This window comes from Mustela putorius, unplaced genomic scaffold, assembly GCF_011764305.1.
Source record: "Mustela putorius furo isolate JIRA1106 unplaced genomic scaffold, ASM1176430v1.1 tig00000129_pilon_pilon_pilon, whole genome shotgun sequence".
NCBI classification, from domain to species: domain Eukaryota; kingdom Metazoa; phylum Chordata; class Mammalia; order Carnivora; family Mustelidae; genus Mustela; species Mustela putorius.
Genome location: NW_025421290.1, coordinates 50481100 through 50495756, shown reverse-complemented (window position 1 = coordinate 50495756; position 14657 = coordinate 50481100). Strand labels below are relative to the sequence as shown.

The 14657-nt window shown below is 50.2% G+C and overlaps 1 protein-coding gene across 1 annotated transcript in view; it reads right to left on the bottom strand.

Moving 5' to 3' along the window:
- The window catches only part of RCOR1 (REST corepressor 1), a 121596-nt gene extending 112142 nt beyond the window's left edge, over positions 1–9454 (bottom strand). The window contains exons 1-2 of the mRNA XM_045073987.1: positions 8906–9454; positions 8762–8821 (exon numbers count right to left, since the gene is read on the bottom strand). Of these exons, the coding sequence (XP_044929922.1) occupies positions 8762–8821; positions 8906–9212 (367 nt within the window). The 5' untranslated portion in view covers positions 9213–9454. The remainder of the gene's footprint in view (positions 1–8761; positions 8822–8905) is intronic.
- Between the last annotated feature and the right edge of the window lie 5203 nt (positions 9455–14657).

The following is a 14657-nucleotide window of genomic DNA, read 5'->3' as shown; positions in this document are numbered from 1 at the left end:
GAAAAGAAATGAAAATGCCAACATAAAACCACAAAAGGACAGCACTGCAAAAAAGTCAGTAAATCTAACAGTCCAGTGCTAGTTGGGTGAAAACGGAACTCCTGTGCCTCATTAGTGGACATGAACTTGTTTGGGAAGCATCAAAGCAAACGAATATACAAAATAATTTCATTTACAAAAAGACTCTCACATAACAAAACATATTGTTAGTCATACATAAGTATGTATTAAAATACAAAAACATACATGGGAATTCTGAAGGCCTTGAGCATGGCACTCAGATTTCTCTTCAAGGGAGAAAGTGCTGGGAGATGTTTAATTAGCTGGCAGTCCCATCCGCCTGGCACCTTTGGGATCCACTGCAGCATTCACACCAGCGCCAAGCCCATGACTGAACACAGCAAGCATCCTCGAGCGGGCCACTCCTGCCCTACGGAGTCCTCTAACCAACAATCTTCTCTGGCTGAGACTTTCTCCAAGCTTCACTCCAACTTTAGGATCCAACCACAAATCATCCTGCCTTCTGTCTTCCTTCAAGGGTGTCACACCGATACCCATTTGAAGGCCTTTGCCACCTAACCTTCCTCTCCTCTCTATCCTTCACAGGCAGTTACCGCTATGAATCTCCTGCACATCTAATCCCGTCCTGGCATCTGCTTCTCAGAGGATGCAAATGAACAATCACAGGAAAAATATAGATCAACTTCAGATTATGGAGGAAGTGAAAGAATTAGCCTTCAGCTGCGCCTGACACAAATACAGCCTAATATCAAGTATTAATCACAGTGGTGGGTACATACATTCCTTGCTGTTCTATCTGAATGTTTACTTTTTTAAGTAACTCTATCATTACAATTCTATCCTATCCAATGGTAATACTCAAAGATATTCAAATTATGCATAATAACTATCCAGCTACTTCAATTTTTAAACTGTTAAAATTCTTACGTCTCATTCTCAAATTCTGAACTCATATTATTGTTCCCAATTATTGTACCTAGTAACAAGACTCGACAACATCTAAAATAACCCAAGTTTGAAGTTTGGCCTCATATGGCCTCAAGTCAACCTTGTGACACTTTCAATGATTACATATTGAAAGAGAGATAAACATAAGGCATTTTATCTCTCTAGCTCTTACGTTCCTCATCTAGGACAGAGGAAGGTTGGATTACATGGGCATTACAATTTTCACTCTTGTTCCTCTGATGGAGAAAAAAATCTAGAAACTTCAAAAATTATGTCTGGTGTTCAATTTTCATTAAGATCCACATCTTTAAAGAATGTAACTAATTTGAAAAATAAGAGTTTCAGGACATATTGTTAAATCTTGTTAACACCTCATTTACTTTATTTTTTTTTTTTTTTTTTTTTTTTTTTTTTTTAAGAGAGACAAAGAGCACAGAGACAGAGGGAGAGAGAGCGAGCACAGGCAGACAAAGAGGCAGGCAGAGGCAGAGGGAGAAGCAGGCTCCCTGCCGAGCAAGGAGCCCGATGTGGGACTCGATCCCAGGACCCTGGGATCATGACCTGAGCCGAAGGCAGCTGCTTAACCAACTGAGCCACCCAGGCGTCCCTTACTTTATTTTTATTTACTTTTTTAACCATTTGTCAGAGAGAGAGAGACAAAGAGCACAAGCAGGGGAGGCGGCAGGCAGAGGGAGAGGGAGAAGCAGGCTCTCTCCTGACAAGGAGCCCTATGCTGGACTTGATCCCAGGACCCCAGGATCATGACCTGAGCTGAAGCAGACGCTTTACCAACTGAACCACTCAGGCATCCCTCATTTTTTTTTTTTTTTAAGATTTTATTTATTTGAGAGAGAGTGTGCGCAAGCAGTGGGGAGGGGCCACCCAGGCACTCCATTAAAATGTCATTTAAATGAGATGTTAGGGGGTGCCTGGGTGGCTCAGTGGGTTAAAGCCTCTGCCTTCGGTTCAGGTCGTGATCCCAGGGTCCTGGGATCGAGCCCCGCATTGGGCTCCCTGCTCAGCAGGGAGCCTGCTTCCTCTCTCTCTGCCAGCTTCTCTGTGATCTCCATCTGTCAAATAAATAAAATCTTTAAAAAATAATAATAATAATAAAGTTAAGGACTTATTTTAAAAAATAAAAAATAAAAAAATAAATGAGATGTTAAGGGGAGCCTGGAGGGCGTCTGGGTGGCTCAGTCAATTAAGCGTCTGTTTTTGGCTCAGGTCATGATTTCGGGGTCCCAGGATTGATCTTCACATTGGGTTCTCTGCTCAGCGGGGAGTCTGCTTCTCCCTCTGCCACACGCCCCAGCCAGTGGGCGCTCTCTTTCTCGCTCAAATAAAATCTTAAAAATAAATGACATTTTAATGTTATCCTAAAATATTTCTCTCAAACATTTTAGAACACTTTTTGCCACCTTTAACCAACTTTAAAATACTCCGTTCAAAAAAAATCATCAAGGCAGGGGGGTCTGGATGGCTCAACTGTGGGGTACGTGACTCTTGATCTCTGTGTTGTAAACTCGAGCCCTACGTCAGATATAGAGATTACTTAAAAATCTTTTTTAAAATGCATAATAAAAATCAACAGAGAAACCATAAAACTCAAATAGACATTAGATAAGATGTATTAATAAAACATTCAAAACACAGAAGAAACTGTTATATTACAACTATAACCCTATCATTTCTAGGGTCACAAACACTTTCCACAATTGCTATTTAAAGCTGTGGGAGGAATTAATTCTGTCCAAATCACTGAATCAGCATTCAATCCCCAATCTACCTTATTCAGACTTCTAGTACATTACTACAGTGATTTCCTCCCCCAGAAAGTGATTTCAAGTCCTGTTTTTAATACAAATACAAACTTACATACACCTTAGCAAAGATCACTGTTTTCCATTAGAGTAGGGGACATATAAAAGCCTATTTTGTTTTTATTTTTTTCCCCAAAGACTTTATTTATTTGACAGAGAGATCACAAGTAGGCAGAGAGGCAAGCAGAGAGAGAGGAGGAAGCAGGGTCCCTGAGATCCCAGGACCCTAAGACCATGACCTGAGCCGAAGGCAGAGGCTTAACCCACTGAGCCACCCAGGTGCCCCAAAGCCTGTTTCTTTTTACATTATGCAGGGAAACTCTGAGGAAAAACTCAGAAGAAAAATGAGAGCTAAACCATAAACTGATTACAAAAATCTATGCAGCAAAAAAGAAAATATAAAAAGACAACCTGGGAAAATACAGTAACTTGGATAGAATCTTAATGTATCATCTCCAAAGACTTAAGATTTTTTCAATTAAACTGCCCTACAGAAACTTATAATGACAAGGAAAATGACTTTCTAAAAGTAAGCCTGAATTTCTTCAGTACAAGTTAACATTGGTTTTGTTTGTTTAAGATTTTCTTTATTTACTTGAGAGAGAGAGGAAGAGCACAAGTAGGGAGCCTGTTGTGGAGACTTGATCCCAGGACCCTGAGATCATGACTCAAGCCAAAGTCAGATACTTAACCGATGAGCCACGCAGGCACCCCTTAACACTGATTTTAGAACAACTATGTTCTGGTCGGTCTCAACCAGCTAACCTTTGAATCACAGTCACCATCTGTGGAAGGGAGTACTGTGGTAGAACTCCACCTTGAAAGCATTAACTTAAAGATAAGCAGAAACTCCCTGACTCAAAACCTAGTTAATGTGTACTTCCCCTGGCCCAGGGAGGGATTCAAGCTGTCTATTACTATCTAGAAGCTTGATCTGAAGATCTTTACCTATGTTCTCTAGTCCTCAGTATTCTTTTCTGGTATATAAAATGTTTTGGACTCCTCCGTCTTCCAGGAAAGGGTATATAACTAAGCTGTATCAAGTAAATGTGACTTAAGAGCAATCATCTTCAAATATCTCAACGCATGACTTATGTTCAAATTAATGGCTTCATTATAACCCAGGCTTCCCTATCAATAATGCAGGTGATGCAAGGACCACTACTTGGCAATTTAGGTTACATGAATGATAATTAGAATAAGGATAGGAAAAAATGTTTACTTAGCACTCTGTGTGCCAGGCACTGTGCTAGGCATTTTACATGTATAAGTTAAGAAGTTCTATTACCTGCTTTACAGATGAAGACAAAAGTGAAGTAACTTGCCCGGGTCAACACACACAGGTGGCAAGAGGCACTTCCAGGACCCGAATCCAAGTCTGAGGATTCTCACAGCCCAGGCCCTCTCAATCTATTCTACACTGCTTCTGAAAGAAACATGAAATTACAAAGAAGGCTGTGCCTCGGTGGCACAGTCAGTCAAGGCTCTGACTCTTGTTCTGGCTCAGGTAGTGATCTCAGGGTCTTTGGGCTCCACGCTCACCCAGCAGTGTGCTTCTCTCCCTCTCCTTCTGCCCCAACCCCCACTCTCACACTCATGTTCTCTCTCAAATAAATAAATCTCAAAAAAAAAATTACAGAGAGGACTGTAACTGACGTAATCACGGACTATCTGTGATGCAAACAACCCCTGATTTATGACTGAGAAAACAGGTTCCTGGGGATAACGTGACCAGCTCTACCTTCAGCACCTGCTTAGGCACAGATCTAGGGAATTCCATCTCCACACAACCAGTTCTAGGTGTGTCCTTACCACACAACTTGACAAAGCTGATCTCACAGGATTTATCTTTATGCTAACCTCTCAGGGTTGGGTGAACACTGCCTCAAAGTATGTTTAAATCACAAAACATTCACTCTAACTTGTGAATTTTAGAATACTTATAAAACTGCTTTTTACGGGGTGCTTGGGTGGCTCAGCGGGTTAAAGACTCTGCCTTCGGCTCAGGTCATCATCCCAGGGTCCTGGGATCGAGCCCCGCATCGGGCTCTCTGCTCAGCGAGGAGCCTGCTTGCTCCTCTCTCTCAGCCTGCCTCTCTGCCTACTTGTGATCTCTGCCTGTCAAATAAATAAATAAAATCTTAAAAAAAAAACAAACTGATTTTTACAGTGAAACTGAAGTATAGAAAATAATGTGTTCAAAGAGGAACACAGAACCACCAGTAAAAAAAAATGAAAAGCCGATCAAGACCCTCTGGTCAGTAAAATTATTCCTCATCAAAGCAGAACACATTTTACTAGTAGAAATCAATTCTGAAGTGACAGTTAAGCCAATGACAACCCAAATTTTCAAATCCCATTAAACTGGATTCAATGTTCCAAACGTAAGTTGCTTTTTTAAAGGACCATTATCTCAAAAGTATTTACATTAACAATTTCCTCTTCTGTAAGTCTCAGTTTTAATATCAGTAAACTGTGATACTGAGAACTAACTCAGGATAAAAGTTGATATAGTAACCCATGCTTCAGGAAACAAAGAACTTGAGTCAACCTTTACATCCTGTCACTGTGTTTCTCCAGCTAGAAGAAAACAAAGAGGAAAAGCACCAAACAATGACAGAAATACATAGGCTATAAAAATATATAGAGAGGTACGTAGCTATATAGGCATATATATATGGGCTATAGATTCCTTCCTTTGCATGCTTACTGGTAAGATTATGGAAACATTCACATCTTTAACAGAAAAACACTACTCATTTCAAATTAATTTATGCTTTGCAAGTGCAGGAAATAACAAACCAGAAATAAGACAATAAACATTCCTCCCTCTTACTCTATTATATGATTACTAAATTCTAAAAGAAACCAATGACAACTCAGCATACCCTATAGCACGGGGTATGGAAAGACGGTCTGGATGCCGTACATGGAAACAAAGCCTAAGTTTAAGATGTAGAACTACATGACGGTCTTTGTTTTTAAAACTAATTGATGAAACTTTTCCTATCATTTTAATTGCCAAGTTACACCACAGTCCACAAATGTAGTCTGCATCCTTATCTGATGCAAAGAACTGAATCAGCATTTTAGGACTACAGTGCTCTATCAAGTAAATGTGACTATCCCTACGGAATGACAGAAGGGGATCTTCCTTGGACTATACAGGGAATGTCAGGGGTTCCTAGTTTCAACCACTCGCTTTTAAAGCTAAATTGGGTCTAGCTGGGATACCACAGATAAATAAAATCTGACTTTAAAAAAAATTAAAATCAACTTCTTCCACTCACACATCTTTACCAAGATGGTTTTTAAAAGAAAGAAAGAAAGAAAGAACTGAACGAACAAAAGGCTTCCTGAGGAGTTTCACACTCACTTCTTCAAATTCTGGTTAAAAAAAAAAAAAGCATTCAAAACCCAGGCAAGGAGAAACAACAAGCACTAACGATCACAATCTCAATTCTGCATTATTCCTAGCTTGTTTCACAGAAAGAACCTTTCACCCTAAAGACCTAAAAAAATTTTTTTTGCCATGAAACAAACATGGTGTACCATTTCTAATCAGAAATGGAAGTCTCGCCTTCCTTAGATATTAAATTCTATATAAGAACATACCTTAAAAAAAAAAAATTCATCGGGCTCTCTGCTCTGCAGGGAGCCTTCTTCCTCCTCTCTCTCTCTCTGCCTGCCTCTCTGCCTACTTGTGATCTCTCTCTGTCAAATAAATAAAATCTTAAAAAAAAAAAAATTCACTAGGAAACAATAAGGCCCCATAATTTCCAAACATAACTATGAATGTGTCCCAATGCTCAGACTGGCAAAACAGGGCTTAAAATTTTTTATCAGTTAGATTCCTTTCCAGATTAAAACAACACAAAATAGGAAATTTTTAAATATTGATACCAAACCCCAATCAACCGGCGGTAAGACTATGCAGAACATTTACAACGTTTTACTTTTCAGAATGGCAGGTCTCTAGCATTTTTATGGTTGTACCTATTCCATCAAAAATACAAGGGCAGCTCAAAATATGATCCTACTACATCTGCCATTTCAAAGAGAACCAACCTGAAGAAGTCAGGATCAGTACTAACAATTCAAGAGTAGATATCCATATTTAGAAGACCGTCAGAGGGGCACCTGGGTGGCTCAGTGGATCAGAGCCTCTGCCTTCGGCTCAGGTCATGATCCCAGGGTCCTAGGATCAGGCCCTGAGCCCCGCATCGGGCTCTCTGGTCAGTGAGCATCCTGTCCTCTCCCCCTCTCTGCCTGCCTCTCTGCCTACTTGTGATCTCTGTCAAATAAAAAAATCTTAAACAAAGAAAAACAGAAGAATGTCAGAAAACCAATTCCTGTTGCTGCCATCATATATGCCCTTTTCCTTAGTCACACCCAAAGTATTTAAGTAAAGGTTTCAAAAGTAATGTAACTGACCCATACTAAAAATCCACCAACTTATGAAAAGATCTATGCCAGTTGATTTTTTTAAATATGTGTGGGAAACTTGGTGACAACCTTTGCTTTATGTCCTGTATATTAAAACCCAGATGGACTTGACCTACAAAATGAAGATAGGGTCAACTGTAACCAAAAAACAGTATGCTTCCCCTGGTGGCCAAGCAAGGAACGGAGGAGGCTTGCCTACAGAGAAAAGCCTGGTCCCAGCCCCATCCTGTCACTCTCGTAAATGAGAAGTCACTACCAAAAAAGGAAGACGTGGGGGAAGGGGAAACTATCAAAAAGACTAACCCGAATTTAAAGGGAATACAAACCTGGGTGTTAGGCTAAATAAACTTAAGAGATTTCAAGGAACGGACTAAGATTTAGAAGGCAGATATGGGCAAGGTCATTTCTCTCCAGAGCGCCCAGCAGCTCACTCAGGGCTGCCCGTGTTCTCACTTCAAAGAACACCCAGAGTTTCGTGCCTTCAGAACAGCTCAAGAGCAAGCTCCTTTCCCCAGGACTGGATCCTGACAGTTCTCCGCAGTCCTGTTTCCCAGGAAAAGCGTGTGCGCATTTATTTCTCAAAGAAACTCGTGGCAGACCCCGCACGGGTACCGTCCGGCTCGCAAGCCCTCCGGCCAGAGCTGCCAGCTCCAGTCTGCGGGATTCTCCCCGAATCTTACTTGTGAAGAAAACCCACGTCCTTCCCGGCGTCTTCCGCGCCGGCCGTCTCCACGAGCAGCCTCGCTCGGGGCCCGGCTAGAACCTCACGCACTAAAATCTGACGAATTCCTTTGTCTGATTCGAGGTTTTCCTGCGGCCACTCTCAACTGCTTCCACGCAGAAGTCGGCGAGGAAAGTAAATGCCCCCCCCGGGCTGGAGGGTTTCGCGGAGGCGGCCTCGCCCTCCGGCCGCCCGCCCTGAGGCTGGGTCCTCTCACGCCCCCTCCCTCAAGGAAAGCGGAACGGAAAAGGCACACGGACATGGACAAACCGGTCCCCAAAGCAGCCGGCCGCGAGCGAGCCGCAGTTCCCGGGCAGGCGCCCTCGGGGAAGCCCGCTCCCGAGCTGGCGTGCGGGGTCGCTTGTCCAGTCCCCCGCGGGCCGCGCGGGGAGTGCGGGCGGCCGGAGCGCGGGGGGCCGCAGGGGCCGCGAAAGGCCGGTGCCGCGCCGTCCGGCGGGACCGGGACGGGTCGGCGGCTCCCGCGGCACGCGAACTCTCCGGCGCCGCCACCCCGACCCCCGACCCCCGACCCCCGGCCCCCGGCCCGGGACCCGCGGCCCGCCCGAGCCCCCAGGCCAGGGGCGGCCGCGCCGACGCCGCCCGCGCTCCCCCCGGGGCCGCAGCGGGCCCGCGGCGGCGACCCGGCCGGGGGCGGCTCGGGCCTCGGTCCCCGGCGCGCTCCCCTCGCGGCGCCCGCCCCGCCGGGCTCCCGCCGACGGCAGGCCCGACACTCACACACACAAAAAGAAAAGTTGCCCGACGGCCCCCGCCCCCTCGGGGCGCGGGGCGCGGGGCCGCTACTCACCGGGGTCGAAGTCGGGCACCACCGCCTGGTACTGGGGTCCGACCCGCATGCCGCCGCCACCTGCGGGGAAGCAGAGCAGGGCGGTCAGCGCGGGCGCGCGGCGCGGGGGCGGCGCGGGGGCGGCGCGGGGCGGCTGCCACCTACCGTGCTCCTCGTCGCTGGACGAGCCCGAGCTGCCTTCCTCCCAGGAGTTGCTGCTGCTGTTGCCGTTGGGCGCCGCCGCCGCCAAACTTTTATTCTGCCCATTGCTGGGGGCGGCGGCGGCCGAGGCGGCGGCCGAGGCGGCGGCGGAGGCGGTCGAGGCGGAGGCGGCGGCCGAGGCGGCGGCGGCGGAGGCGGCCGAGGCGGAGGCGGCCGAGGCGGCGGCGGCCGAGGCGGCCGCGCTGGCCGCGTTGTTCCTCCCTCTCCGCTTCCCTGAGACCTCGGGGCCCTTCTCCACCATGGCCGGCATCGGCGGGGGCCGGGGCCGGGCGCGAGCGGCGGGGCCCCGCGGCTCCTGAGGAGGGGGCGCCGGGCCGGGGGGGCGGGGGGGGGAGGGAGCGCGGGCGGGCGCGGGGCTGGGCGGGCGCGCTGGAAGCCCGCGGGCGCGAGTCGAGGCCGGGGGTGGCCTGGCGGGCGGAGCGCGGCGCCGCCTCAGACCCCCAGCGCCGAGCCGAGCGCAACTTTCGCTCTCATCGCCGCCCGCACTTCACTGGCACTAACTACTCCGGGAGCCGCGAGCGGGCGGGGGGGCGGGGGCGGGGCCTGGGGCGAGCCGGGGGGGAAGCCGCGCGCAGCCCAACCCGAAGCGGGCTGGCTCCGCCCCCCGCGGACTCCCATTGGCTTCTGCGGGATTCGGAGGGCGAGCGGCAGCGCGGTTGGCTCGGCTCTCCCGTCTGTCAGGGACGGGGGCGGGAGCGCGCGGAGGGGGAGGCTCCGGGCTTCCGTTGGTCAGGTTCGGTTGACGCGTATCGCCCGCCGTACGTGGTTTGAGGTTTGCAATCGCTCTCCGCCCCATGATCCATCTCTCTAGGCAATAGCGAGGAGTTAGCTGCCCTCCCCCCCTCCCTCGCCGCGGCCCCCCACCTCACCTGCGCTCGCCCCCCGCAGCCTCTGCCCCAGCATTCCGCGAAAGGCCCCACTGAGAGTCCCGCAGGCTTCAGAAAGTAAAATCTGCGCGACGCGAGGAGAGAAATGGAACGCGAGGTCGGGACTACTTTCCCCTCGCGCGGAGGATTACACCACAGTTTGAATGGGGTCGATACAAAGAGGGGAAACTAATTGCAAGAAACTAATTGCGCCCCCACCTTTCCCGAGGGGGTGGGGGGGTGCCTCGGCGCCGGGGGTCCCCGGTGCAGGGCACAGGGCTCCCAGGTGACCGGCTCCCCTGGAGGGAAAGGAAGCAGTGTGCGGGCTCGGAGGGTCTGTGGCGGCTTCTGCTAATTGGGTGGGGGGCGCTGGACGTGGCCGCAATTGCCGGAGTTGCGGGCGCGCCGGGTCCGCGGGGGCCGGAGGGAGGGTCCCGAGCGGCCCCTGCCCGGCGCGGAGTCCGGGCGCCGGGGTCCCCTGCCAGCCCCGATGGCCGTTTAGGAGCCAGTGAGGGGGGCCGAACTGTCCCTGCGGGAGGGGACACTTGCAGAAATGGGGAGGAGGACTTAGAGAAATGGGCTGGGGCCAGGAAGGGTAAAGAGGAAGAAGCTATTTTCATCCCAAGCCCTTGGTAGGGGAGGAGGGTCAACTTCCTCCCAGGCAAGAGCCACTTTTCCGGATCTGCTGCCTGCCCTGCCTCCCCCAGTCCCCACCGGGCACCCGGCAAGGGAGGGCACGACCCAGCCCGAGACCTCCCCGCCCGGAGTGTGGTCACCAGCCGGCTCGGGGCTGCTGGACCGCGGGGCTGAGGAGTGGGGCGGGGGGGGTGGGGGCTAGGAGGGTTGAGGACTCCCCTGGAGGTCCGCCTCAGCCCCACCTCCACCAGCCCTCCCCCCAAAACGGCGCGCTGATCCTGCATAATTAGGAGGCAAGAGAAGATCTATAAATGACTTTTTTTTTTTTTAATCAACGGATGACATTTTTCTTTTAAGTTACTTCAAACCTGAGCTTTATAGGGGGGCAGTTTACACCGGCTCTATCTATAAATAGTTACAGGGAGAAATCTGGAGTTTTATGTTTTTAAAACCTGAATAAATAAGCAGAGTGTTCTCTTCCACATTTTATGCAGCGTGAACCATCATTATGAACTTCAGTGAAGTAACCACATTCACTTCTGCCTAAATGGCCTTTAAGTAACAGGGCTGGGAGCCCTCCGGGTGGAGGAGCCCTCCCGGTGGAGGACCCCTGCCCCCACCACCAAGTTCAGGGTCGCATCTTCTGACCTCCCCTTAAAAAGACATCCCTCTTGTTGGAGAGCCCCACGCCGTGCAGGTGTGTACCCTTGGGAACCCCCACCACCACCACCACCACCACCAGCTGGCCTGGGTAGGGAGCAGACAGCAAAGCCAGGGTAAGGAAACAGTTGGTATTCTGGGGCTTAGCCAGATGCTCACTGGGTGTCTGTGAAATTCCACCACCAGACCCTGCGATGATTAGCCTAGGACAGCAGGAAGGTGCTACAGAGTAATTTTTAGGGCAGCAGGGATGGCATGACACAGGGTCAGGAACACCCACCGAACCCCTGGGTTGGGGCTACTTCCTGACTGGGTTCTGACTGCGGTTACATCATTCGGCTATCCAACCATTCACTTTTTTCAGCAAATATTAACACCTAAGTTACTTTGGCATGTGTGAGGCCCCTTTCTAGTTTGACCCCAAAGCCACATGGATGCCATTCTGGCCTTGACCTTCCCGGCTTCCTCATCCGTAAAACACAGACAACAACCATTTCCTGGCCTAGTGAATTTTTATAGTCCCATCTCCCCAGCCCGAATCTTCGCCCATCATAGGGAACCCTTCAACCTTAGGAAAATCCCCCCCTCTTCCACCTCCTTTTGCTTGGGACAGCGGAGGGCTGCTGGGGTGTTCACACACAACACTTCTGATTGGGAATCTGTGACCTCAGACTTCAAACAGGCTCTCGGCAGAGTCAGCAGCCCTTCCACGTTTTCCAGTGACACTCTCTCCCACTCTGAGACGAAGATAGCCCACCTTCTCTCCTTTCCTCACACCTCCCACAGTCCCTTCTGCCCTCACTCCCAGCCAATGACCTTGGGTGACCTTCTCATTCTTGGGTGAGAAAAGCTGAAGCCATCAAACGGGATCCCCCTGAACTCCCAGGCCCTGTAGGGACACATGCCCCAGGCTGGCACCCACTCCCCTCCTCTTCAGGCTCTCCACTCTGATCTTGATCTCAGGCAGCTGCCTCCCACTGCCCTCCCTTGGCTGATCTCCTGTGCCATCAACCTCTCTCCTTCCCCTGGGTCAGCATTTTCCAAAGCAAGAAGAAAACCCTCCCTTGCTCCCAAGCCCCCTCCACCTTCCCCCCCTCTCTCTAGCCCCCCCAGAAACCTGCACAGATGTGTCTCTACCTGCCTTCTCCACTCTCTTCCTTCCTTCCTAGTCTTTTCTCATGCCACCCTCGCAAGGCTGTGTCCCCACTCTCAATTCTTGCTAAGGTCATCCACAACCTCCAGGCATCCCAATCCAGTGGTCAGTTAATAGCTTCACTTAGCTCCTCGCAGCCCCTGAGGCCACCACTCCGCCTTCTGGAAACTCCCTGAGGTTTCTAGACCTCAGGATGCCAGCTTCTCTTACCTCACAGACCACTCCTTCCCTGTCCCATTTACAGCCTTCATCCCGCTCTCTTCAACCCAGTGCATAGTAGGTGCTCACTAAATCACTGTTGCCTGAGAGCTGCCTGGTAGGGGATACAGGCTGGGAGCCAATTCCAGGAGAGGAGGATTCCTGAAACAAGCAAGGTCTGACCAAGACTTGATCCATGCCCTGTAAGAGGGGGAAATCTTTGAATTTCGTCAGCCCAGCATCACCCCAGAAGAAGCCCCGCCCCACCATCCTCCTTCAGGAGTTTGGCTTGGGGCCTGACAAGCAAGTGACCTTCCTAGCTAATCAGAGCCCACAGCCCCCTGGCTGCAGTGACTGGCTCAAGCATTGGCACATGACCTAGCCAGGTCAATCAAGGCCCTTTCTGGAACTTTTTGGGAAACTCTTAGGAAAGAGTCTCTCTCTGAGGACCAGGAAGGCCTGGGGCCTCCAAGTCAGGGCCAGGCACTCGGGGCTTGTGCTCAGGCTCCATGTGGTCTGGTCCATGGTCCAAGCACCTGAGAGAGGGGTCCTCACTGTCCAGGCCCTGTTCAAGGGAGCACCCCCACCTGACCAGCCTGCAGAAAGAGGAGGGCTGAGGCCTGATGGGATGGTGGGAATGTTCCTCCTCTCCACACCCTATAAACAGGCCTGAAATCCTGGCCTTTTGAAAGGATCAATTTGAGTTTCTGTTAGAACGCAAAGACTCCCGGGTAGCCTGGGTGGCTCAGTTGGTTAAGCGGTTAAGTGTCCGCCTTTGGCTCAGGTTATGACCCTGGGGTCCTAGGATTCAGCCCCTGAAGTGGGCCCCCTGCTCAGTGGGAAGTATGCTTGTCCCTCTCCTCTTGCTCCTGCCTACCACTCGAGTGCTCTCTCTCTCTCAAATAAATTAAAAATTTTTTAAGATTTTATTTATTTATTTGACAGGCAGAGATCACAAGCAGGCAGAGAGGCAGGCAGAGAGATAGGAGGAAGCAGGCTCCCTGCTGAGCAGAGAGCCCAATGTGGGGCTCGATCCCAGGACCCTAGGATCATGACCTGAGCCGAAGGCAGAGGCTTTAACCCCCTGAGCCACCCAGGCACCCCTCAAATAAATGAAATCTTAAAAAGAACTCAAAGGCTAAGGCTCCTGGCCGCTACAAATAATTAGGCATTAACCTGGTGCAGAACAAGGGAAAGAATGTGTAGGCAGAGGAACTAACACCCTCCCCTCTCCTGTGAAAGGCTTCGTGAAAATAGCTGGGGCGCCTGGGTGGCTCAGTCGGTGAAGCGTCTGCCTTCAGCTGAGGTCATGATCCCTGGGTCCTGGGATCCAGCCCCATGTCGGGCTCCCTGCTCAGCCAGGGTATCTGCTTCTCTCTCCCTGCCCCCACCCCACTCCTTCCCTCTGTTTATGCTCTCTCTCTCTCTCTCTGCGCCAAATAAATACATAAAAATATGTAAAAAGAAAAGAAAAGAGCTGGTAACTTCTGGGTATACATGTGGGCCCCATTCTGCTCTCAGCCTTGAAATCCTGAACTGACAGAATCAGCCCAATAATCCCATGGGGTGAACACAGGTTTGACGGCTCACCCATGCCTCGCAGGTAAATAAGCAAAGAGGCACCTGGAGAATGAAATGATCTGGCCAGTGGAGGGGCCTGCCTGTCTCAGCCACACAGCTCTGCAGCCTCGAGTTGTTAGAAAATTCTGCTGGGGGGCACCTGGGTGGCTCAGTGGGTTAAAGCCTCTGTCTTCGTCTCAGGACATGATCCCAGGGTCCTGGGATCGAGATCCACATCGGGCTCTCTTTGCTCAGCAGGGAGCCTGCTTCCTCCTCTCTCTCTCTCTCTCTCTCTGTGCTTGTCTCTCTGACTACTTGTGATCTCTGTCTGTCAAATAAAATTTAAAAAAAAAAGAAAGAAAGAAAGAAAATTCTGCTGGGCAAGGAATAGCTTCCCCAAGTCCGCAGCCGGGCACAGGGCAGAGGGAGCAGGGGCTGGAGTGACAGGAAACAGCCCAGAAGCCGGTCCTGGGAGGGTTCAAACCCCCAAGACTATTCAGAAACTGAGACTTTAGGCAGGACTTTTAGCCATCCTAGGAGTTCTTAACCTGCAGTCTGTGGATTGAATTCAGGAGGACCATGAAGTAATTACAGCTTTATGAACCTTTCACTGAAATCCAGG